Source organism: Haemaphysalis longicornis, unplaced genomic scaffold (genome assembly GCF_048455015.1).
Source record: "Haemaphysalis longicornis isolate Haplotype H1 unplaced genomic scaffold, Haemaphysalis longicornis Haplotype H1 scaffold_3, whole genome shotgun sequence".
NCBI classification, from domain to species: domain Eukaryota; kingdom Metazoa; phylum Arthropoda; class Arachnida; order Ixodida; family Ixodidae; genus Haemaphysalis; species Haemaphysalis longicornis.
Genome location: NW_027526335.1, coordinates 221,255,402 through 221,280,834, shown reverse-complemented (window position 1 = coordinate 221,280,834; position 25,433 = coordinate 221,255,402). Strand labels below are relative to the sequence as shown.

At 48.9% G+C, this 25,433-nt stretch overlaps 1 protein-coding gene across 1 annotated transcript in view; it reads left to right on the top strand.

The window, feature by feature from the left end:
• The first annotated feature begins 1,451 nt into the window (after positions 1 to 1,451).
• Positions 1,452 to 25,433, top strand: part of LOC144175723 (endothelin-converting enzyme 1-like) — a 36,957-nt gene continuing 12,975 nt past the window's right edge. The window contains exons 1-3 of the mRNA XM_077704756.1: positions 1,452 to 1,533; positions 20,615 to 20,806; positions 21,302 to 21,419. Of these exons, the coding sequence (XP_077560882.1) occupies positions 1,452 to 1,533; positions 20,615 to 20,806; positions 21,302 to 21,419 (392 nt within the window). The remainder of the gene's footprint in view (positions 1,534 to 20,614; positions 20,807 to 21,301; positions 21,420 to 25,433) is intronic.

The window sequence follows — 25,433 nt, the reverse complement described above, 5'->3', positions numbered from 1 at the left end:
CGAGGGTGAAGGGTCCGCCTGGCCGGTCTACGAGGAGCAAGTCGGCGTGTTTTTCCGGGCAAACGACACACCCGAGGCGAAACAGCGCGACATCTTCCTAGCCAGCTGCGGGACCCGCGTCTTCGCTCTCCTGCTCGACCTGCTCAAGCCGGCCACGCCGCACGACAAGTCGCTGGGTGAGCTGCTCGCTACGCTACGCTCGCACTACAGCCCGGCTCCGTCGACGTTAATGGAGCGTTTTCGCTTCAATAACCGGAGCCGCCGAGACGGAGAGACGCTCGGGCAGTTCGTCGCAGCGCTGCGAGGGTTGGCGAGCGGCTGCGCCTTCGGGGAGCAGCTCGACTCGCTGCTCCGGGACCGTTTCGTCTGCGGCATCAACGACCCCGCCATGCAGACGCGACTCCTGAAGCTTCCCGACCCCTCGCTGGACGACGCCGTGAAGGCAGCGCTGGCGAGGGAGGCTGCGGCCAAGGACGCGGGCGAGCTAGCGCGTGCAGCCGGCTCACCGTCGGCGGAGGCGGCGGTGAACAAGATGGCGGCATGGCATGGCAGGTGCCTTCGCTGCGGTGGTGACCACCGCCCTTCACAGTGCCAGTTCGCGGAAGCGGAGTGCTTTGCGTGCGGACGAACTGGGCACATTGCTCGGGCGTGCCGAGGGGGGACGACGGCGGACGGACGGAAGCAGCAGCCGGCGTCGAGCACAGGTTCCGCGCCAGCCCACGGCCGAGGGAGTCGGCGCAAGGGTAGGCAGCGGGGGCGTGCGGCAGCGGCTTCGGGTGCAACGGCTAGGCTTCACGCCGTGGCTGAAGACCCGCAGATTTTCGACATGTGGCACGCGGCCACAGTGCAGCCGCCGGTGCCACCATACTGGCTGACCGTCGAAGTCTGCGGGCGCCCCATCTCCATGGAGCTGGACACAGGGGCCAGTGTGTCGGTCATGGCCGGGAAAGCCTTCAAGTGCACCTTTCCTGGCGTGTCCGTCGAGGCGTCGGGCGTCATGCTGCGCAGCTACTCCGGACAGCTCGCCCAAGTCGAGGGTCAAGCCCAGGTCAGCGTCCGCCTTGGCGACAGGGAGGCCACCCTTCCCCTGTACCTGACCAAGGGGCCGTCACCGACGCTGCTGGGCCGGAACTGGATCCTGGCGTTGGGCGTGAGGCTGCCGGAGTACCAGGAAGCAGTGCATGCAGTGGCAGACGGCCCGAGCCTCCTGACCAAGTTCGAGGCCCTGTTCCAGCCCGAGGTGGGGACATTCACCGGCACGGCGGCAAGCATTCAGGTGCCAGAGGGAGCACTGCCCCGTCCAGCCCGACTGCATGGACGGCGTCATCGAGCAGCTGCTGCACCGGCGAGAGGCCGGCACCAACGGCGGCGGGGTGCTGGGCACCAACGGCCGCCTGCTGCACCTGGTGGTGCTGGGTGCCAGGGCCAGCGCCCAACAGGTGGCGCAGGCTATGTGTCAGGCGCACCCACAGGGCTTCCGGCTCGACGACAAGGCCCAGTACGCGCTGGACGTCAAGGCCGACAGCATGAGAGGTAACCTCGGCATGCGTCGTACATGGGCTATTTTAAGGAACATGCTCGACCCAACCCACTCTAAAACGACTAGCCGAAATCGTCTAACTACAATCATACACAAATTTGACGGAACTAACGAGCAACTTCTATCAAGACTGCGGGACCTATACCTAGCACAGGGTACTCAGGAGCCCCTCCCTGTTTACGGGGGCTCTGAAAACACAGACATGGACCGCGCAATCACGGTTTCGGAGGTTCGCGCCGCATTAATAAAAATTCGCCCGGGCTCGGCACCTGGGGAAGACGGCGTTACCAACAAGCTCCTTCGCAACCTGGATGATCAATCCATCGAGATCTTAACGCGCTATTACAACCATCACTGGGAAGCCGGTACCATCCCCCCCGAATGGAAGCACGCAAAGGTCTCGCTCATTCCTAAACCCGGCAAGCCTCTCGACCTCGCGCATCTCCGGCCCATCTCCCTCACCTCTTGTGTAGGAAAAGTCCTTGAACATGTCATTCACGCACGCTTGGTTCAGCATCTCACCCACACAGGACAATTCCCCCACACCATGTTCGGCTTTCGGGCCGGACTCTCCACTCAGGACGTTCACCTCCAACTAAAGCACGACATTATAACTCCCCAGTCTCGTGTAGACTCTGCAGCGATACTCGCCCTCGATTTGCGAAAGGCTTTCGACCGAGTCTCCCACAAAGCCATTCTGCAAAACCTGACAGCCTTAGCCCCGGGGGCTCGTGCTTACAATTACATTCGCGATTTCCTCACCGATCGCACTGCAGTCCTTCAGATCGACGACCTGCGCTCTGACATAATACACCTACCCTCAATAGGTACCCCGCAGGGCGCTGTCCTGTCACCACTGTTATTCAATATAGCGATGATTAATCTCCCCCAGCAGTTGAATAACATACCATCCCTTCATCACAGTCTTTATGCCGACGACATCACCTTGTGGACGACCGGGGGCAGTGATGGGCACATTGAGGATACCCTTCAACAGGGAGCAGATGTCGTCGCTGCCTACGCTCGTGGCATTGGACTTGAATGCTCACCGGAGAAAACGGAGCTACTAATCCTTCCTGCTAAACGTGCCAGCAGAGGCACTTCTCCTCCGGACATTACAATCCGAGTTCACGAACAGCCCGTTCCCCAGGTGCAATGCCTGAAAATCTTAGGCCTATACATACAGAGCAACCGTGCTAACACCACGTTCATAGCACACCTCACTTCTCAGGTGAATCAAACTATCAATCTCATACGTCGTATAGCTACCCGAAATCAGGGGCTCAAAGAGGCAGAGCGCCTTCGGCTGATACAGGCTTTCATTATTAGTCGCATCACTTACTCTCTTCCCTACTTGCTACCTTCGCCCACCGAATTAGCTAAAATTAATTGTCTAATTAGGAAAATTTATAAAACAGCGCTGCAGGTACCTCAGAGCACATCCACTGCCCGCCTTGAATCACTTGGGGTCTTTAACACCGCCGAAGAGTTGATTGAGGCGCATCTCTTGAGTCAGCTCACTCGTCTCACAGCCACGCTCTCAGGCAGAATGCTTCTCCGACGGCTGCGCCTTGACAGCCCATTCTTTATCGACGCGCCCATTCCCCTTCCCAGCCACATTCATGAGCTAATAACGGTTAGACCCATACCGCGCAATATGCACCCGACGTTTCATCGAGCGCGCAGGGAGCACAGGGCGAGGACGTTAACCAAGCGGTACCCAATCACCCCCTCCACCGTCTACGTCGACGCTGCGAGATACAGAAGCCGTGAAGCTTATGCGGTAGCGGTCATTAATGGCCCTGACGCCCCTCCGCTTGCTTCCCTTACTCTGTACACTAACTCCCCGGCGACCGCGGAAGAGGCGGCAGTAGCCCTAGCCTTTACCCTCAGGCCGCCCCCCTCCATCGTAATCTCCGATTCCAAAACGGCCGTTCAAAATTTCGCCAAAGGAATGATCTCGCCTTTGGCCCTCAAAATCCTTCTTCAAAATTCTCCCACCACCCCAGTCGAGCTGGTATGGACTCCGGCCCATGCGGGTGTGGGGGGGAACGAGGCAGCACACAGGGCCGCTCGAGAGCTCACCGTCCGAGCTGGTCCTGGCCTTGAGCCCTTCCACGGAGCCCTATCAGCCCGCGACAGACTTGTTACCTTCAACGACATAACCTCGCACTACCGCCTCTCCCGCCGCCAACTACCCCCAGCCGCTCCGACCTTCTCCAACGAAGAGGAACGCCTATGGCGACTCACCCAGACACACGTACTCCCCTGCCGATATCGACTTCACCTTATCTACCCTTCTTTGTACCCCACCCCTTTGTGCCCCGACTGCGGGTCCCTCGATACCCAAGACCACTGCATGTGGCAGTGCCCCCAAAACCCATTCCCCCCCTTCACAGACGGAGAGCACTGGGCGAAGGCGTTGTGCAGCTCGGACCGTGAGGTCCAGGCTAAGGTCATTCAGCGAGCTGCAATGGTCACCGGCCGGTTACCACCGCCGGTCACCCGCCACCCAGACTAGCCCCATGGGGCTCAAATAAAGTTTTTCTCTCTCTCTCTCTCTGCCGCACAGCTCGTTCCACACGGAGCCCCTGCCCCACAGCTGCCTGTGCGTGTACGCCAGCCAGCCTGGACTGGAGTACATCCGCGAGAGCCTCGAGAAGACCCTGCTGGCCAACCTGGAGCAGGAGGACCGGCTGCCCTTCCACGGCCTGCCCCTGGTCATGGTGTTTGGGCCAGGGGGACTTAATGCGCGAGGGCATCAACCGGGCCAAGAGCCTGCAGTGCCCCTTCGTGGATGACGGCGGCGGCCTGGACCCCATGCGGCTGGAGCAGGCGCTGTGCGCGCTGGTGGAGAGCATCGAGCGGCTGCACATCTACCAGGCGCTGCCCGCGGTCGCGGGGCCCCGGCCGGACCTGCGGCTGATGGTGTGCGGGGACCCGTACGCGCCCGAGCAGGTGCTGGCGCCCCTGCTGGCGCAGCCGGGCTGCCTGGCCACGGGCCCACTGCACTGCCTCAGCCTGGACTCCTTCAAGGGGAGCCAGCTTCACCGACCGCTGCCAGCACAGCACCAGGGGCTGGTGCTACTCGCGCCACTGTGGCGCCACGTGCAAGTCCTTCGACACCGGGAAGGCTGACAGCTGGTGCGAGTGTGACACAGGCAGCACCTAATGCTGCCACAACGGCCTCGACACCTGTGCTCCGGCGGAGTGAGAGACTGCGGAGACCTCCGGACCGGTACTCGCCGGGGGGACAGGTGTTGTTTTGTGTTTGTGTAGGACAAACAAACTTGGGGGTGAGGGGTGTGACAAGTGTGTGGCGCCCCCCATCCCTGATATTCGTTGGCCGCTAAGTTCAGTGGCCCCACCAGGCTCGGTGGGCAACCTTGTGTGTGGCCGGGCAATAAACACCGCCGAGCACGGCTGCCCGAGCACGGTCAGTCACCGTCACCACCAGCACGCTGCATGTCGTCTCTCGGCTGGAGGGTACCCCTACCCTCACAGGTTCACGAACGCGGGTCTAAATCGTGACACCATCGCTTTAACAAACTGCCTGTGCAAGCTGCTCGAGAAGATGATAAATCGCAGGCTCGTGTACTTCCTTGAGTACAACGCTCTTCACGAAAGCTGCCAGGCAGGCTTTAGGGTGGGGCGATCTACCAACGATCAACTTGTTGCGTTGGAATCATTCATAAAAGATGCATTTGCTCATAAGCAGTTCTGCCTTACGGTATTCTTTGATCTTGAAAAGGCTTACGACACAGCCTGGCGATATGGCATCCTTAGCGACCTCAAGTCCTTTGGTGTGTCAGGTAACATGTTAAATACCATTTCTAGTTACATGTCCACGAGGACATTTCGTGTTAAGGTTGGGTCATCCCTGTCCGGGATACATGTGCAGGAAAATTGTGTGCCGCAAGGTGGAGTTCTAAGCTGCACATTGTTTATAGTTAAGATGAACTCCCTCCGAAAGGCATTGCCACCAACCATTTCCTGTTCCATCTATGTAGAGGATGTTCAAATATATTTTAAATCCTGTAACCTGTCAATTTGCGAACGTCAAGTACAGCTCGGTGTTAAGAAGCTTGCTGAATGGGCGGAACTTAATGATTTTAAACTGAACCCGGGCAAAAGTACTTGTGTTCTGTTCTCCCGCAAGCGCGGGCTTAATGCGGACCCTGAGATTGCTCTTGGCCGTGCATCTATTCCTGTTAAAAGGGAGCACAAGTTTTTAGGTGTCATATTTGATAACAAGCTCACGTTCATACCTCACGTCAAAGCACCTAAACATAAATGCCTCAAAACACTGAACATTCTCAAGGTCCTCTCCCATCAATCCTATGGCGCAGACAAAGAACTGCTTCTCCGGGTCTTTACCGCCTTAGTCGGGTCTCGGTTAGACTACGGCAACGTCGTGTATGGGTCGGCATCAAAAACGACACTAAAGATTCTTGACCCAGTACTCCATTTGGGCCTCCGCCTTGCTTCGGGTGCGTTCCGCACTAGCCCGGCAAAGAGTCTATACGTTGAATGTAACAAATGGTTCCTTGAGGACCAACGAACGTACATGGACTTGCTCTACGCTTTCAAAATTTCATCGATGAACAACCATCCTTTTAAACCTGTTTTTAATGATGCATCCACATCACCAGTGTTTGTAAATCGCCCGTCCGTTCCTTTGCCATTCTCACTCAGAATGAGACAGGAAGCTTCGGATTTCAACATCTCTTTTTTAGACGTTTACACATCTTCTTTTACTGACGCTTTACCACCCTGGCAGCTTCAACCTGTGCGTTGTGACTTGTTTTTCATGAATATTGATAAAACCAGGGTACCACAAACTGCAATTTTGCAGCACTTCTTGTCCCTGCAGTACAAGTATCAATGTGCAGAGTTTTATAGTGATGCATCAAAAACTGCAACCATAGTGTCTTGCGCTGCTCATGGACCAAACTTTGATGCATGCAGAACCATGAGCACATACACCACTATTTACTCAGCTGAAACATATGGCATCTTACTCATTGCACAACACATTCTTGAACACAAAATCTTGAAGTCCATCATATATACAGATTCCTTGAGCGTTGTGCGCGCATTGGCATCATACAAGCCATGCGAAAACAGAATTGTCCATATGGTTTTCAACACTATCATGTCTATATATGCCCAAAAACTTGTTCTGGTGTTGTGCTGGGTCCCAGACCATGCTGGGATTGCTGGCAAGGAGGTTGCGAATCAGAAGGCCGCAGTTGCTGCACTAAGGAACACAGTAGATATAACAATACTACCACAGAGTGACCTTAAGCCACAAATTCGACAACACCTTCGTAGGAAATGGCAAGCACAGTGGAATGAACAGACAGATAACAAACTACACGTAATAAAGCCACACTTGGGACGATACACAACTGACTCACACAACAGACACACGGAAGTCGCCTTGGGTAGGCTGCGGATAGGGCACACCCATGCAACGCACTCGTGTCTGCTGACGGGATCTTCTAGACCCCAGTGCAGCAGGTGCGGAGAGGCACTATCCGTAGTGCACAGACTAATCACATGCAAGGCACTTCGCACAACACGACACAAACACTTCAGAGAACTCTACAGACAACATATTCCCCTACATCCATCGTTTTTTCTAGGTGACGATGCCATTGTTTCCGTGAAACGTGTGTTTGAGTATTTGTCAGACGTCAAGTTTTTAAACCTCATTTCCTATCACGCGTAATCAAATTTGGCCCTATACACCAGCCATCACCATTGCCGTTAGTTGATTTTATTGTTATTTTGGCTTTAGTAGCCACTATTTTCTTTTAGATACTTTTGTTTGGCGCTCTTTGCCCCAGCTGGCCTTGCGCCAAAAAACTCTAACCATCATCATCATCAAGGTCTTTGGTTGTTTAAAATTAATTCGAAGCCCTTCGCAAAAGCACACCGCATAGTCCAGGTGTAGCTTTGATACAGCAAACCCCATAATATTTTTACATTTCTAAGGTTTGTTTTGGAGACTTGCTTAAATAGTGTATTGTGTGCGTGTTTACCTTCAAGCCACTCATAATAGTTTGTTGACCTGCCAGTAGCTTAGAGACAAAGGCATGCTGCTGCTGTGCACAAGGTCACAGGTTTGGTATTTGGCTGTAACGTGTTTCTGATGGGGAAGTAGTGAAAGGATTGTATACATGCTATGCGCACGTTAAAAAACCTCCAGGTGGGGCAATCGAAGGCCAACTGCACTCAAATTTCGCATCGGGAAAATTTATTTTGGACGTACAGTGCGTATAACCAAACCAACTGGGACATTACTGGTAGCCCTGTGAAATGCCTTTATAATCAGTTGGAAATGTTTAAAAAAAAAAAAAACTCCATCGCAGTGAGACCTGCCCGTGGATCGTGCAAACAGCGATGAAGCGGAAGTGACATTGCAGCCAACCAGGTGATTGGTCCTCCCAGGGTTCGCACAGGTCCTGGAGAACCTTGAAAATCCTTGAATTTAGAAGTGTGAATTTCAAGGCTTGGAAAGTACAAGTGTGCCGCGAATATTCGAAAACTTTGAATAATAATCGAATATTAATTAGGTCATATTCGTATTCGCTTCGAAAACTATCTATTCAAAAAACTTCAAATATTCGAACGGGTTCGAATAATAGGATATTGTCGAATATTTGGATTGATTACTTTAAGGGGGGGGGGGCATGTCTTTCAGCTTCCGGAAAGGGACCACAAGATCGTTTTCTTTTTTAAGCCACATATTCGGCTTCTATGTTTTCTATCGTGCGTGTTTGCAAAGTTTGTCCGCCGAAAAACGTCGCAAAGTGGTATAAAGAATACTTTTGCTAGTTGCGGTGACAAAATGTCAGCATAACTTGGCGAAAAAACGGCAATTTTCGGAGCGCTGTATCTCCGCAGTGGTGCCACCGGGCGTGGCCGTTTTGGTACCATTGGACCGGCCGAGCGACCCTCTTTTCGGTCCTTATCGTGTATTTTATCTTCGTTCATTCAGAAATGCATGAATGGCAGAAAAAGAAATGCGCACAAACGAAGCCAGAAATAGTTGCTGAAGCGTGGTTGGCCTTCCGGTCGGCGCGCGTTGAAACGGCCCTCCTGATTGGGCGTCGCGGCGGCAATGCAAGATGGCGGCCGTCTGAACTGTGTAGTGCGCGTTTCTGGGTTCATTTGCACTGTCTCGCGCGTCCAAGTTTCTGTTCGATCATTTTATCTGCTATGGTATTCAACACAGGCATTATAGCGACGCCAATTCCTAAGCTCACAAGCCGTATTACGTGAAGTTGCGTGGCTCGAAAGGCGGAGGTCATCGAACGCTTTGTGGTGCGCGTGATTTTACCCTGGTAGGTGAAACGCGGTGTGCGCGCTTGTGATAGCGGTTCACGCAGTAAACTTTTCGTCTTATTTGAGATGCTTGCACGCTTAGTTACTGCTCAGCTTGGCAGTGGGCTCGCTAGCCTTGGGAAAGAAAGGGCCAACGCGTCAAAAGCTTCGGCGCGCACGGCGTAGCCGCTGCGCGTTGGAGCATCGCTGGCTGCACAACCTGGTACGATTGAACGCCAGTAGTTGTAATGAACGCTCGTGACTTTAAATTTAACCTTAGGAGTGACCTGGCGGGCCATGTCAGGGATAAAGTATGACATGTTGCGGTATACGAGCGCTACGACGCGGTCGAGCCATATCGCTTTCTTGCGCAACGTAAGACTGCATTCCCTAGTGAATGGATGAGGTCATGACAGTCTTACTTGTTCAAAGTACTTTGCATTCCCTAATGAAGAGACGAGGCCATGACAAAGTACTTTGAACAAGTTTTCTATCATGTTTATAGGTGCAAGGTGGACAGAAAGAAGATTTTACGAATAAAAAGGTTTCAATACAAAACTTTGAAATTTTTATGGTGTTACCACAGAAGCACTGGGCTAATTTTTATCAAAATTCACAAAAAAAATTAAAAAGTTGAATTTGAAAGCCACATATCTCCTTAATTATTCAATATTCGATTCGATATTCGAAGCTAGATATTCGTATTCGATTCGTATTCGAAAAATTTGGTATTCGCACACCCTTACTGGAAAGTCCTGGAATTTTTGAAGGGTCCTTGAGAACCCTTGATTTTTCTGGAGAGAACCAATGACCCTATCTTTTCACAAGAATTTAAAGTGTTTGTCGTGAATTTTAGGCGTTAAAAATGTAAAGAAACATTTTAACCATCAAGTTTCAGTGTATTGCGTGAAATTACGAGTTGTGGATTCTCATTATTACGAGGCAACATTGGGAGCAGCACTCCTCAATAAAATTCATATCACGATACAATTGCGTGAAAGCCGGCTTCCGTTCTCTATCTTGCATCTTCCATCTAGTCTGTGGACGGCCTTTCGTTGCATGTTTACTGTGCCTCATACGCTCCATCTGCGTTTGCTTTTACGTGCAAATGGTGGACGTGTACATAGTTCATCCTGCCTTGCAGCAACACTTGCTGAGTTTCAGCTGGAACTCTTGCTGACAAAGCAGGAGATGCAGGCAACATTAACGAAGTTTTGAAATCGAACAGCCTCAGCAAAACACCAAGAAAAAAGAAAAACCTCTAAATACAAACTATGGTGGTGAAAAACGTTCTTTACTGAGCTCAAGGGGTAGGGAAAGGGGTGTGGTCAGCCTCCTTCGTCCAGGAGGCCGCGGGCCTGCGCTGCATCCGTGGCTCGTTGCACCAGCGCGAGTTGACGCTCCGGCGCCGAGCTGGTCAGCGCAGACTACAAACTATGAAATAAAAAATAAAGCTGGGGGAGCATTCATGAACCCATAGCGCCTATATAAATGTGCAATAATGTTATTAGGTATTGGGCAATAACAAAATTTTGCATTGTGTTGAAAAAGTTATAAATAATCCCAGATAAAACATAAGATGGGGACCTTGAAAATGTGTTTTCTTGTCCTTGAAAGTCCTTGAAAACCCTTGAAGTTTTGCTTTTGAAGCCCATACGAACCCTGACTCCAGCCAGCCAGGGGAGCCGGTCAAGCTCTTCTGGGTGCGCTTCCCCTGGACCTGCTACATATGTGAAGCTGTTGTGCGGAGGTTTGCTCTGGCTTGCCAGCTGCGACGTCACTTCAGCCTGGTTGTAATGTCTTTACCCTTCTTAGTTTTGGTTTCAGAGCCCCCGATTTTTTTGGTGGTCGTTTCTGCCATGCATACGCGTATTTCAGCTGTCATATTTTGTATCGTGCTGTCTTTTTAGGCAGACTAAATAGAAGTGAGGTTTTCAAGAGGTTGCATTTTTGAGTGCAGTTGGCCTTTAATCCGGAGTGTTGCACTATAGCACGCCTCATAGCAAGTTGTCGAGCGTTGAACCCAGGATTTATTTTTAATCAAATGCCACTACCCAAACACGGGTAAGGCAAGGTTTATCTCAAGTTTTTTCAGTTGCTGGCACTCAGCATGTATCAGTGGCGGTGCTGTTTTATGCGGGCAAGAGGCACTATACACGGAGCTGACGATCCCTGCTGCTACTCTTCCCTGCTGCTACTCGTGTGCTGTGGACTCGACCTGGAGTCTGCTGAGCCAGCAGCTACCACACTTGAATTTCTCCAGAGGTTATACTCGGTGACAACTTAAGAACGGCACCGGAAGTTGCCGCTGTGGCTTATCACCGTAGCTGGATGTTTCTCCGCGCGGCGCAAGTAGGGCGTTACTGGGAATATTTTGAACATGGCGTGAGCCGTTCCCGTGATTTTGTGGACTTTATATGCTTATAAACGACTCCAGTGACGACAAACCAAGTGCGTGAGACAAGGGAGACGATATCACGCATTCATAGCAAACCCCTTTCAAAACGCGCGCGCACTGACGTCACGGGTCCGGCGCTTTGGCGGACTGATACACTACATGATGTGGTGCCGTTGTTGAGTTGTAACCGAGTATAGTTACTTTTTCAGCAGGCCCAGCATTGTTTTCTTGTTTGCTGTATACTTAGGTGCTGAGTTCATTTGTTATCATGCCCTTAATTCTCTTGGTAAAGTTTGGACAAGTAGGGCAGACATGATTTTTTAAATTTTTTACAAATTTCCTTTCTTTGTCTGCCACGTCATTCAGTCCAGCGGTAGAGCGCAGGAATTTTGGTAGTTCCGATAGGGTTCGTATGAAAACTATAAACCACATAAAAAAATAACCTAGAATAACCTGGGTTGTCTAATAGGAAACCTGTTGTCCTCCTGAGCAAAACATAATGGGCTTCTCGGGTGCAGTGGGTGTATTTGAAAAACTTGTTCATGTGTTCATATTCATCGTCATCAGCCTATTTATACCCACTGCAGGGCAAAGGCCTCTCCCATAGATCTCCAATAACCCGGTCTTGTGCTCACTGCGACTAATTTATCCCCCCATACTTCTTGATCTCATCTGCCCATCTAACTTTCTGCTGCCCCTGCCATGCTTGCCTGCTCTAGGTATCCACTCTGTTACATTTAATGACCGACGGTTATCTTGCCTTCAGACGTGCAGTGTTCATATTATCCCATTTAAAATGGGACCTAAAATAATTTGGGGACAACTGTGTGGCAAATATCACAGGCTTGGCTCAAGGCATAAGAACTGAGATTTTATAAAAAAAGAGTGCCCAGTAGCGTATAGGGCGTATTCACTGTCCCCTAAAGTGCACAGCGGGGCTACCCTCGCAAGGGGGCTGACTTTATTTTTACAGTGAAACGCTGCCACACAGACAGCGCATTCTCCGACGCAAAACATGGTATGCAGCTTGGTGTTTGCAAAAGCACTTTGTGGGTGGCGCTTTTTTTCTGCGTGATTCGTCGGTTTACAAACGCCTTGTCGTAACGAGTAGCCGGATTTTAGATGCGACTGCATCTCATTCACTCGCCTTGTCCCTACATACGGCGTTGTTGTTCTCCGTCCACACCCCTCCCCCATTCTCCTCGCCGCGCGAGCTGCGCTCTCCGCCGCTCACCCCATCTCCTCTCCGATAGCGAACACTCTCTCGCGAGGGGCATTGGATTCGATTCGATTGGGTTGGCTTGGCATGGCTTGACTTGGATTGGATCGGATTGGATGTGGATTAGATTGGATTGGATTAAAGTGGTTTGTGTTTGATTGTGTTGCGTCATAGCCGCGCCACGTAGCGTCATAGCCGCGGTCATTCCAGCACCGGCGTTCCGATTTCCATCGATGCGTTGAATGGAGCCTAACAATTCTGCTATCGCCCGCGCAACCGTAACAAGCACCGATCACTGTGATAACAGGAATGCTAGCACCACTGAAGGCAAGGCTGCGAAGCGGCGTGAACGTGATGCTGAACGCAAACGGAAACACCAAGTGAACCCCCAAGATGCGTCGCATCTCCACAGGGTTCCCTTCGCGGGAACGTGGGGTAATTTTTTCTTCCGCTTCGGCATGCCAGACTGCATGTTCATGCTTCTTCGAACCGCAGTCCTGAAACAGGCTGCATGATGAAAACAAACGCCAGGTTTTCGACTGTTTCAAAGCAAAGAATAGGGTACTGTTCGAAGACGGTATCGCTAATGCAACGAATTCGCAAAGAAGGCATTCATGATGGGGTGAATCAATACGAAATCTGTGGTGCACATTTATTTGCAGGTGATGACGATGCAATGTTGACACTGTCATCTCATGCTGCGTCACATGCTTGAAACCTTAATTAGTGCTTAAAACTTTCACTATTTAGCTAACACAGCGTACTGTACGGATTATGCACACCCATTCGGGCACTCGGCATCACCCTGGGGCACGGAGAAAGGGGGTATTTTGAGTGTTTTGAAGTGAACGTGTTGCACAAAGCCACTGGTAATTGTGGGCTGGAGCCATTTGTTTTCGAATGTTCCCTAAAGACCAAGCCTATTCCGTGAGCTTGTTCTGTTTCTAATTTCTGCTTCGTGTGCATCGGAGAAAAAAAAAACACATGGAAACGATCGACGTAATCTTCGTCACCTCAAGTGTGCGAATTGTCGCCGCCGCATTTAATTACAATGCATACACACCTCACAAGAACTCCAACCCAGACCGTTTGCATAATCACTTAACTTCGTTTGAAACCAAGTTTGACTATGATCACGCGTTCAATGCATCAGAATACTGTTGCTAGAGCTCCCCAACCTCCTCACACTCCATAAGAAGCGCACAGCAGGCCTTGGTGAGATGGTAACATGAGCGGCTCATTGCACATGCCACTACCACGTACAGTATTGTCAAAAGCTTTGGTAGAAAAATTTTTGTAACTCCAGCATGGTCGTTTGAAGCAATGAAAGAAATAAGGAAACTGACGCTTAGGGATGATACCAAGCTAGCGCGAAACGACGGCGCTTTATCGACGGCACTGCTCGCGCACCTCTCCAACCACACAAATAAAATCGGTTCCACTGTGTGGCTGAGTGCCCAGTGCACACATTGTATAGAATACAATACAGCATCAATTTAAGCAGCATGAAGAAAATCAATCGTGCCTGCACTCTTTTCCAGGTGGCTGTTCAACGTCAACCCGCCACGGGTAGCAAGTCAACAGGCAGCGAAAGGATGTGCACTAGCGTGCAATCGAAGCTGACGGAGTTGGTGCAAAGGTTGCGGACCAGTGAATCCAGCTGACGGCAGGTATTTTACTTCTTTTATGGGGTGCTTCTTTTGGCAGCCATTCTTAAATTTGTACTTTTTCAAAGTTTGTAAGCTATTTGTCAGGCTAAATATTACAATTTAAATGAATTTTCAGTGTATAGCTCTTGAAGGTTCGCAGAAGTGCTTACAGAAGACAAGCATTCTGGGTCTTATTTATTGTCCATTGACATACGTCCGTTTCTGATACTAAGCCATATTCTTTTATGGCACTATAAGACAATTTTAGTAAGACAGGATAAGCATGTGTTTATCTGTGCCTAAATGAAAGGTCTGCAATCGGTTTTGTACAAAGACGTGATGTTATCAGCACTTTAGAACTTTGAAAAGACAGTGTCTGCCCTGTTGGTGTTCACAAATCTCAGAATTTCAGAAGCTGCGGACAAAAAACAAAAAACAAAAAAAAAACAAGCAGAGCACAATTCAATGTTGGAGAAATAGTGATTTGTGCCTCTATTTTGGTAAGCGTCTGGCCAAACCATTTATACACAAGATAAATCAACTTTCAATAACTTTAAACAAAATTTTAATCGAGCAAAAGGGCTTGACGTGGTGGTTACAAAAAGGCAATTCACCCCTGTTCTTTAGCTAGTCGGTCATTTCGTTTATTTTTTGTTGTGTTTGGTGTTATAGCATTCTGCAGCAACGAACCAACAGGCTCAAGCAGTGAATTCATCAAAACGGGGAAGCATATTACGTAAACATATGATGTTGCTGGTATGACTAAAATTTAACAGTTCTCATTATTACGTAAAACTACATTTCGCATCCTAGTCATGCCCGTAATGCTTAAAGGTTATACCATGCAAGAAATGCTGTGTTGGGTGCTAGCTCCGACTGTGCACATTCAACCCCTTCAGGGCTATCTGCCTTATCTGCTCATGTCAATGCGTTTTTTTCTGTTCGCATTGAGCTGTCTAGCCTTATTAATTTAGCCTTACTAATATTACAAGCTTTCTTGTGCACATGGTAGGCATAAAAAAAAAGTGTAACACAATTTTGTGGCCCTTGTTGACGTTGCTAGTTGAGGAGCCTTTGATTTTAGAACCAAGTACGGGTAACACATTTTACAGAGCATGAAGTTAAAGCGCCACTGGAGAGGAGGTCGGGCCAAATAGATTCACAGCACCTCACTTCCAGCACCGTGCACACTATGACCATGGGTGCTGTATTTAAGGTGTCTTCTAGATAGACCGAATATTTGTTAAACAAACCTTAAGACGCACCGACAACTTTTTCACTCTGGCTCTGCAGCCAGGCGGGCTGCCAGAAACTGGTTACACCAAGTCGAGAAATCAAATAGAATGACACCTTGAAAAACAGCGCAAAAACACACGGACGTAGAGAGGTTACACAGACTGTGTAACCTCTGTGTAACCTCTCTGTCTGTGTAACCTCTCTACGTCCGTGTGTTTTTGCGCTGTTTTTCAAGGTGTCATGCATACCCAACTAGCCCAAAGTCAAGCTTTGTTGCGTTACAAATAGAATGAGTTTGTTAAAAACAAGCTCATAGTTGAAGCATTGTGCACGATGGTATATGCTGCACCATCGTAGTCACAGTATGCTTATAAGACGGGGACAGACTGCCTTTGGATGGTTATTTACCAAGCAGCAGTTGATTATGAAACCTCTGGCTCGGAGTGCTCGGTTACAAATGCGAAGCAGCTTTTATGCCGCAATTTTCTGCCATGTGCGCTTTTCGCATCGGTAGTGTAGTAATAAGTAAAGCTGCCGACTTCAATGCAGGCTGGCCGTAACGTTGGGCTGGTCCAACGGCCGCAAGTTGAAATCGCACGTGGGGCACTTTTTGTTTGCTTGAACGGTTTTGTGCCATGTGACACAAAAAAGGTATGCTTCCAAAGAGAATTCGGCAAGACATAAACTATAGCAGGGAAACAGGCTACAAATCGTTCAAACAGCCAGTAGATCTGAGTTATGCCACAATGGTTGCCAGACAACTGAAGCGGTCATGACACCGGTCATGTCGATAGAAAACTGTTAATGACAATGAATAAAGGATGCAATATTTTCAAAACATTGGGTTTGCACTTGTACAGAACAATATAAAGATTGTTTAACTTCTCACTGTGACGTCACTGCTGGTTGCGCTGCCGACCGACAATGCGCGCATGTTCGCTTGCGGTGCGCCTCAAAACGAGCATTTCAAAGATGTCTCCAAAATTCCAGAAGATTTGATTTGTGAAAATATTTGGAATTGGTTTTTAATGGGTCGTTCAAGCAGACAAAATTAAGCAAGGACAAATGTAGTTTCTCTTCACGGCCCCTTTAAGACCAAATTTTGATTCTCCTGCTGAATCGTGTGTTTTGTGACGTCTGAGATTATGTATCCAGGGCAAGTCTTTAACGAACACTAGCAGGCTGACTAAGGCTGCAGTGTACAGTAGAAAGCCTAATTTAATTCCAGTCCTCGTAGGTTGCACCGCAATACCACTCGGGACCACTGTCTGCACTCGCTCGGTTTCTGACCAGGTTTGCACTTGGTTTATTTTTGTTACAGCAAAATGTAATTGTTTCGTGAAACATTGGGTAGGTGCGGCAAACAGGGTCATGTAAGACAATGTTGTGCAGCTATAACCAGCATAGTACATGCAGTGCCGACTGGTGCATTTATGTTTACATGTACTAGAAGCACCAGTGCGTACTACGCGCCTTGTGCTTTATACAGCTGCAGAGCGCAGTCCGGCGCTTGTGGGGGTGTCTCACATGACACTTACCAGTTGGCATAAGCGACATTGTCTTACATGACCCTGTTTATCGAGCATAGCCAATGTTTGGCGAAACGATTCTGTTAACCGCAACAAAAATAAAGCAGGTACAAATCCACTCAGAAACAGAGCGAGGGTGGACAGCGCAGTTTTGTAGCTTCCATTGTTGAGCCCCACCACTCTTACTGCTATAAAAATATTATGCATTTAATTTAATTCTAATAAGCTCATTCTGCAAGTTTATAAGCCTGGCCTAACTTGTGTTTGCTTTTTGCGGCCTCAGCCAATCACACAGCTGCCCATAATACGTTATAGGTTCTAGTGCGGGAAATGAGCTAGTGGGTTGCATAACCATTCTTTTTTCCTACTTATGTGAGTGAAGTTTATGTGAAGCTTATGTGAGTGAAGTTTGTGTTAAGTCACTGTTATTCTAACGGGGCATTCAGACGAACCAGAACTTGCATTCTACCTTCATGCCCCATTTAAATTAGAAACAATAATATAAACCATATGCGTAATTTGGCTCAGTTTCGACAAAAAAAAAACTACCTTTCAAGGAATAAAGAACCATGGGTGACCTTTACGGCTCGTTTGAATACTGGAAAACAGGGGTTACTGAATACGCTGGCTTCTCATTCGAATACTTTTGAGTGTGCTGATTTCGATGTGTAAACATGTCCGAAGCATCAACTACGTGCCATGTGTAGCAAAATGTGTGGTTAGCCTTTTTTCTGTCGTTTTGTCACTTTCTTGTTTGCTTAGTTGTGTGCAGCCATTGAAGATAAGGGAATTACATGTGATGAAAAGAAATGTATAACTGGAAGGTATTTATTGTTTTTTCATGTTGTCTTTGTTATAACTGCGTTTGCTTTCTCACGACACTGCTGTTGAGTAGAAAGGGGACTGCGGCCTTGTCAAGCTGTCTACTACACTGCAGATTTTTTCCATCGTTCCCTTTTTTTTCTATTTATGGCGGAGAGAAAGGTTTACTAATAAATTTAGTCTTAAATTTAAATTTGTCTGGAGTGGCTAATTGGTCTTGTGTTTTTTCGTTTCTCTTTTTTTAGGTGATGCCACGGAACAAGGCAGACGGTTCAGTTTGTAAAAAATAAATTGTATGTATTTGTGTTCAACTCAACACGTGTCAAAAAGTTTTGCAGACAGAGCTACAGGCTTTGCGTGCGTGCATACATATGGTGAACGTGCATGATCAAATATACTGGGCTCGCATGGAACGCCTGTATGTTTTCAACGCCTGGTCACTCAAGCCGCTGCGCAACCACGATTTATACATACCGGTTACGGTGTCCTTACCCGAGATCAAACACCTTACATTTTAGTAACGGAATCGTTGTTTGGACAGAACGGGTGCATTCCGTAAAATTTTAGGTTACAGAGTCTCTGTTAGCAGAAAACGGACGCCTTACATTTTAGCTTGGACGGAAGTTCTGTAATAGGGTCACATAGTCCGTGTTACAGACTGCCCGTTTTCGAAATCACGGAAAGTGGTCGGCAATACATTACCTCCGGGTTGTTCCATAAACTAGAGAAATTTGTTTACAGTGTACACTAGAACGGAATCTGGCGCTAGCGTATATGTGGCTCACATCAAGGCCGTCTGTGTCGTCATGGGCCGCCATTACACCATGCGCTCGCCCTAGATTCATCATTGGCTTGGAATGAAACGTTCCCGGGACCGCACATGTAAACAAAGTCCTACAAAAACGCGAAGAATAGTGTGCAATTATGTAAGTGGAAAATGAAATAGGGTGTTTTGAAACTAAGGAAAAAGGAAGTAAAGCGTATTTTTGCCGGGATGGTTGTGCTTACTAATGTGCAGACCAAGCTGGGAGTTAACAATGTTAATATTTTGTGGGAAACTTATTAGAGACTATTCTTTTATTAAGTTTACCATTATTTCTAATAATAATTTGTTTGACGAGCTTGGAAATGTTTTTGAGCATTCCTGTGAAAACGTCGCCTTCGTGGCGAACCGGTGAACCGATTATCAGCTACAGTTTAACAAAACTTGCTGCTGACCGAGTTGGTTCATACTTGAAGAAAAAAGTAAACGTGGCGCTAAGCAGTCAAGGGAGAATACAAGATATGGACGGCCGCAGGAGCCCGTGTCTGTCGTATCTTGTCTTCGTTGAAGTACGTTTTGTTTATTTTTTTTCGTCAGCTGCGAAATTCGCGCGGAGGCATATTATCCGCTCAGTCATGCGTCCTTCGAATGAGGCATGACCAACCTCAGGTACCATCACGCACTGCCTGCTGTTTCACCGAACACGGCTACCACAGAACAGGGAGGATTTCGGCTTCCTCGTAGCTCGTAGGCGTGTTAATGCATAGTGAAAAAAGCAAATACCAAAAACCGGTTAATAATCCAATTGTCATGCCAGGCCCAAGTCAAAAGCGGAGGTCTCCCCATAACTCCCCACGACGACGTGGATCCCCATGCGCAGTTTCCTCTCCAGTATACTTACTAAGAAACTCTGTGCATGTGGATGAAGGGAATGCTAAAGGCGACGCTCTGCGGTGCCTCAGTGACCATCACAACACCGCGGCAGGAAGCGAGAAAATCTGCCTGCGTGGGAGTAAAAAAAGGACGCGCATGCGCGCCGCGCCGGTCTCGACAGCAGGCGAGCAGGCGCCGGGCCTGCAGAGGGGGAATCGGCGGCTTTTGCGACGCTCTCGCGTGGTCCGGAATATAAAGTCCCCTGTACATGTAGGCATTTTGCATTGCTTTCCTGTGTTTGTAGTGTAAGGTTTTGTGTGTAAAGTACAATAAACTTTCTTTAAAAAGCAGACCAAAAGTTTCAGGATTACGTAGCCCAGAAAAGATTATTGTATTAAAAAAAAAACGGTGCATGGCCTCCTCAGTATCGCGTGCTGCCGCTGATCGTATTTATCGCGCGATGATACTGCGCTGCTTTTGCCGGTCCGAGCTGCATTCCAACTTCTCGCGGTTGAGGAATAGACAGGAGCAGGGTGTTGAGGGCACAGGAGGACGAGGTGGGCACTGGTGGCAGGAATGGGACAGTCCGGGCGGTTATACTCGATGCGTGAGGGGGAGATGTCGGAGGGGATGCTGGAGTCATACCACAGATGAACCTCAATTTAACGAAGTCACCGGCACCCTAAAAAAATTTCGTTAAATCGGGAACTTCATAAAATCAGGAGAACGACAAATTTATTGCCTCGAGAAAAAGCTTGTGATTTTCGCCTGCGCGGCCCTGAGCAGCGTGAGCACACACTCCTCGCAGCTGGCCAGTGAAGTTAAAGCGTCCTCGACACCGTCGTGTGCCTCAGTAAACCGCCTCAGAAGGTCGACGGCGTCCATCACCTGGCTTAGTACGGGCACGGGAACTTCGACAGTATCCGGATCATTCTCATCTTCGGATCATTCGCTTACGGCGTCAGTCCTCCCCCCGTCTTTCCTTCCAGACATAACTGATCCTCCTTTGTAACAGATATTCAAGTGGACATGCGCCAATCGCATGTCCACCCGAAGAGCATTTATTTTAACAGCCGAGCTGTCCGGGCTGACACAAATCTGTCCGGCGGAAACAGAAAACCCCGAGCGCACGTGACCGCGTGCCCCGAACCGACGGCCGCACCGAGCCGCACCGAACCGAAGCTCGCCTTCCTGTAAAAAAAGATACCGAGTGCACCGAGCGCGTGCATCGCAACGACCGCCCCGTCCTGCAGGCTTGCGTGTGGGCTGCGCGTTACATGAGGAGGTCCCGCCTTCGTCGTCGTCGTCGTCGTGCAGCGACCGCGGTGCGCCGTGGGTCCACCGCGCCGAAGACGATGACGACAAATCTGTGAAGCCATCCTTTCACAGCCCACACGTAGAGACGGCCACCGGACCGGCTGACGAAGGAGTGGAGGTCCACCCAGGCGAGGACGCGCTACAAGAGGATTTGCCCTTCGCGGCTGCGCCGTCGGAAGACGACGCCGAAAGGGATGACGACGACTGCTACTGAATAAAACACTGTACTTAATTTAATGGTCTTTGGTTTGCAGTGCCGTCTAAAATGGCTTTGCCCTGCTGGGGCCCGGCTGCTCCATCTCTCCTGGCTGCCGGTGTCAGTGTGAGGAGAAGCTAGCTCGACCCCCAGCTTTGCTGTCTCTCCAGCCATGCGCCCCTAGTGCGAGCTGCACCAATTTTTCCCCTCTTTGTCAATTCTGTGTGCTCTTTTTGTTAGCAATTGCAGTTCTTTTTCCCTTCGTTCTCTTGATATCATCGTATGCTTATCAATAGGGGCATCCAATTGCTCGGTACACGTGCGCATTTGGCGGCGAGGAGGAGGAAGAAGAAGAAGCAGGCGAAGGGAAGATGGATGCACGGGTCGGCGACAGTCGCTCGAAGCCTGGAACTCCCAACGATTCCAGTGGAGGCGGCCAACAAGTCCTGGACACGGCTCACCGCCGCTGGTCCCTGCAGCGCCTTGGGCACACCGTCATCAGCCAACTCGCTGGGGAGGAATCAGATGAACCCAGGAGCGAGGAGGTCAGGGTGTCATCTCTCTCTCTCTCATAACATCAATTGTGCACGAATTCTCGCCAGAGACTGTGCGGTACGTTCTGGTATAAATAAGGTATGTGGCGATTCGGGGAAAGCTACAGAAAGATGAGGGAGGGGGGCAGCTGCTCTGTGTTACTGCACAAAAGTAGTACCTGATAAACTGGTTTCGGTTGCAATGACGATACGCATTTGCTTCAGCTCGTTTCTTCGCATGAGTTGCTTGGTTGAGTGCACCGAACTACGATCACCAAGCATGCAGGCACATTCGCGTCTCCTTCCCTACGCTTCATTTGTTTCTCAACCCAAGCAGTGGCTTTGGTTGAGAAACAAATGAAGCGAGTTGGCTTATGTTTCTCGACCCACGTCAACTCGGTCCTACGTAATACATTATACCATGTCCGATACCGCCCAACCCTGCATCGTCCAGAAATGACGTAAATTTTGTCAGCGCTGCAGTTTTTATGGCATGATATGTAAGTTTTTCTGGGTATGAAAACTGGGCAGCACCATGAGCATGTGTGGTGTGCCCAAATACCGCGGGCGCGCAAAAAAAAAAAAAAAAATACAGCCCGCATGCACTACGGCGGGAAGTGCAATGTTGACTTCGTTTAAGGGTGAAACTATCGCACCGCTGCAGTTTTTTCATTGGTAGTGTCTATTATCCCGGCAACCGTCAGAATTCCCGTCAGAAATTTCTAACGGCAGTCGCCTCTCATTGGCTGAGCCCGCTATGCGGAGATTCTATGCGATAAATATTCCCTAAAAAGCCGTGTCACAGCGCTCCCCCTGTGGCGTGTGGTATAATACTGGTTTTAAACGAGAAGGCTCAGGTTCCAGTTCGCCATTGCTATGATTTTTTTTAGTTTCAGATTTTTTGGGTCATCGTGATTTTGTTAATACTTTTTTATTACTATGGTTTTAACTATATCAAGAGATCGACGCAGACTTCTAGAATGGATTCAATTACGTTTAGTATGGGTTGAGATGTATGAAGGATGTCGTTGGGCTGGGTTAGATTAGGTTTGTTGCAGTTGGGCTGGATTTGAGTAGGTTATGACGTGTTCGGTTAGGTTACGCTAGGTTCGTTGAGGGTATGTTGTGTTTCGTTACGTTGGAACGTAATATTATTTAGCAAATTTTAGGCCAGCTAGCTTTTATGAAAACTGCTGTGACAATTTTCCGGAGGTAATTCTCAGGGCTGCCGTAAGATTAGACGCAGCCTTTGTCATTCCGTAACTTTAGGTGCTCTACTAGTGGCCAAACGAAGGGCCCATAAAGCAGTGTCTTGTACATTGGAAACTCAATTGTTTATGGCAGTCAGTGGATTTATTAATCTTGTACACGCCATTTTTAGAGGCTCGTAAATTTGTTTCTAAATATCGTGCTTATAAACACTGTTTAAATTTTCCAAACGCTCGATGTCTTGCATATAACTGTGATGAACCTCGATATTCTCCGGCTACAAAGCCGTCGTGGGAGGGGGAAAACTACACGTCAGGTTAGAATGAGGGCTTTAAAGGAGCCCTGAAGAGAAAATGCAAGTTGGTTTTATTCGAAAGATTTCGTGTTTTATAGTGCCCCCAGCGCTTGTCCGGATACAAACGGTGCTTTATTCACTGAGAAATTAAACAATATAGGTTAAAATTTTGATTTTCCCGCTCAATCGTGCGTTTTCGTAGTCCCAAATGACATCACAGGAACCGACCGCTCTGCAGCCTAGAGTGCCTTCATTCACGCATCCGCCGTACAGGGTAGAGACACGTATACGCTGGCGCCGCCATTTTCGGTTGCTCGCTCGCCGCCGAAGCAAGTCATTGTGTCAAAACCGCGCTAAAATTATCGCCGCAACGCGGTTTACTGAAGAAGTTTGAATCATATTGTCTGTTTCGCGTTGCTAGGTCTCGTGGGAAACGAAAAGAATAACGCGTTGAGCCCGTTGGCCCCATTGCGGCGGCACGGGACCGTCCAAAGGTTGTCTCCACCCTGTACATCGGTGTTGGTTTGTTCCCGCGTTTCTTTACGTTCCGTAACCTAGATGGCGCCACCATACCGTGGCAAGCGTTTGGTTTGTTTTTGCCCGCATTTAAACCTGGCTTGTTTTTGTTCTGGGAGAAAATATTCGTTCCCTGAAACAGTGCTCGCTCGACAAATGGGGTCACGTAAGACACCGTTGCTTGCGTCAATCGGCCAGTGTCGTCTGAGACAACCCCAAGCCCCGTAGTGCTGTGCAGCTAAACCAAGCATGCTGTGCGCAGTACGAACAGCAGAACGCATCAGTACTTCTATGTTTACATGTGCTTTCGTAACTTCCACTGTTTGTCCCATCATTCTTATTGCTTTGTAAAGAATGTGCCCTAAATTTAAGCGCAAATCGCTCGTTCGTCTAGTTTGTAAGTTCTAGCTAATTTGCGTCTGCTTCTGTCAGCCTCCGCCAATCGCAGAGCTTAGCTCATGTGACGTCATAGGTTCTGTTGCGGGAAATGAGCTGGTGGGTCGCATGACCATTCCCGTTTTTCCTAATTATGTAGCTTATTTGAGCGAAGTTTACGTTAAAAGTGGTGTCAGTATGATTCTAACGAGACAATCTTTTGAATGAACCAAACTTGTGTTTTCTCTTCATGGCTCCTGGCGTGGCTGCAGCGCGAGGGCATGTCACCGCTCCGTCGGTGCTGATGAGACTGATGATGGTGCCGCATTGTCTGCTACAGCTAAGAGGAAGGAGGTCCAACAATTGTCAATGAAGTAGGGAGTCGTTGGACACGGCGTCAAGACGCCAAGAAACGCGAGTAATGACTGTAAAATTCCTGTTACAAGCTCCAAGCTCTTCTAATACACGATTTACAATGTACATACGCACCTACTAATGGGAGAAGTCGAAAGAATGCTTACTTACGTGCAAGAGAGAGAGAATAATTGGGCATCTATAAATAACATTTCCCCGACTAGTTCAAGGGGCCGTGCAGGCAAAATACAAGTTTTATTCGAAAGGTTCGGTGTTATTAAAGCCCCCGGCGCTTTCCTGGCACCGAACGATTCACCGCGAAATTAAACAATTCCAGCCTTACTTATGAGTCATTACTCTCCAGCTGAATCGTGTATTTTGTGACTTCTGCGATGTCGTACCCAGGGAAGTACAGTATGCGGACTAAAGCTGCGGCAAACTGTGGAACGCCTTATTTGCTGGCAGTCTTCCTATACTCGGGAACAACTTAACAACGACAATATCTGTAGCACTCCGTCGAAGCGACGAACCCGATGTCAAAGGGGATGTCAACGCGCATTTTGAAACGAGATTGCGCTTAATGCGTAACATCGTCTTCTCTTTCACAACTATGTAGTCTTTTTAGAGTCGCGGCAGGAATTTAAAAGCAGAATAAGTGCGAGAAATCACGAAAAAGACTCGCGTCGGATTCAAAATGCCCGCAGTAAGGTACGTTTTGCGGTGCGCGAAGCAACTATAGACTGCCGGCTGCGGAGCAACTACTGCAGTGATGAGGCGCAGGAGAAAGTACTGTTGTCGGTCTTAAGTTGTCCCCGAGTATAGGTGGCGCCACCATACCGCTCGGAACCGCGGCCCACCCTCGCTTGTCTTCGACCAGATTTGTGGCTGGAAAAATTTTGTTACAGTTGACAGTACTCGTTTCGTGAAACATTAGGTATGCTCGACAGCGTCACAGATTACTATGTCGCCTATGCGCCTTGTCCAGTGTAAGCTCAATGCGCTGGACAGCTGTGAGCTACCACCGGCATAGTATACACAGTACGCACATACGGCATAAAGCGCACAGTATGTTTACGTCTGCGTTTGCAACTTTTATAGCTTACCATAACCGTTCGTATTGCTGTAAAAAGAATATGCATATAAATTTAAGCGAGAAAATCTTGTTCTGCAAGCTGATAACCCCTGCTTAGTTTTCGTTGGATTTTGGCGGCCGCAGCCAATCGCACAGCTCCCCAAATACGTCAATGGTTCTACTGCGGGAAATGAGCTATAGTGGG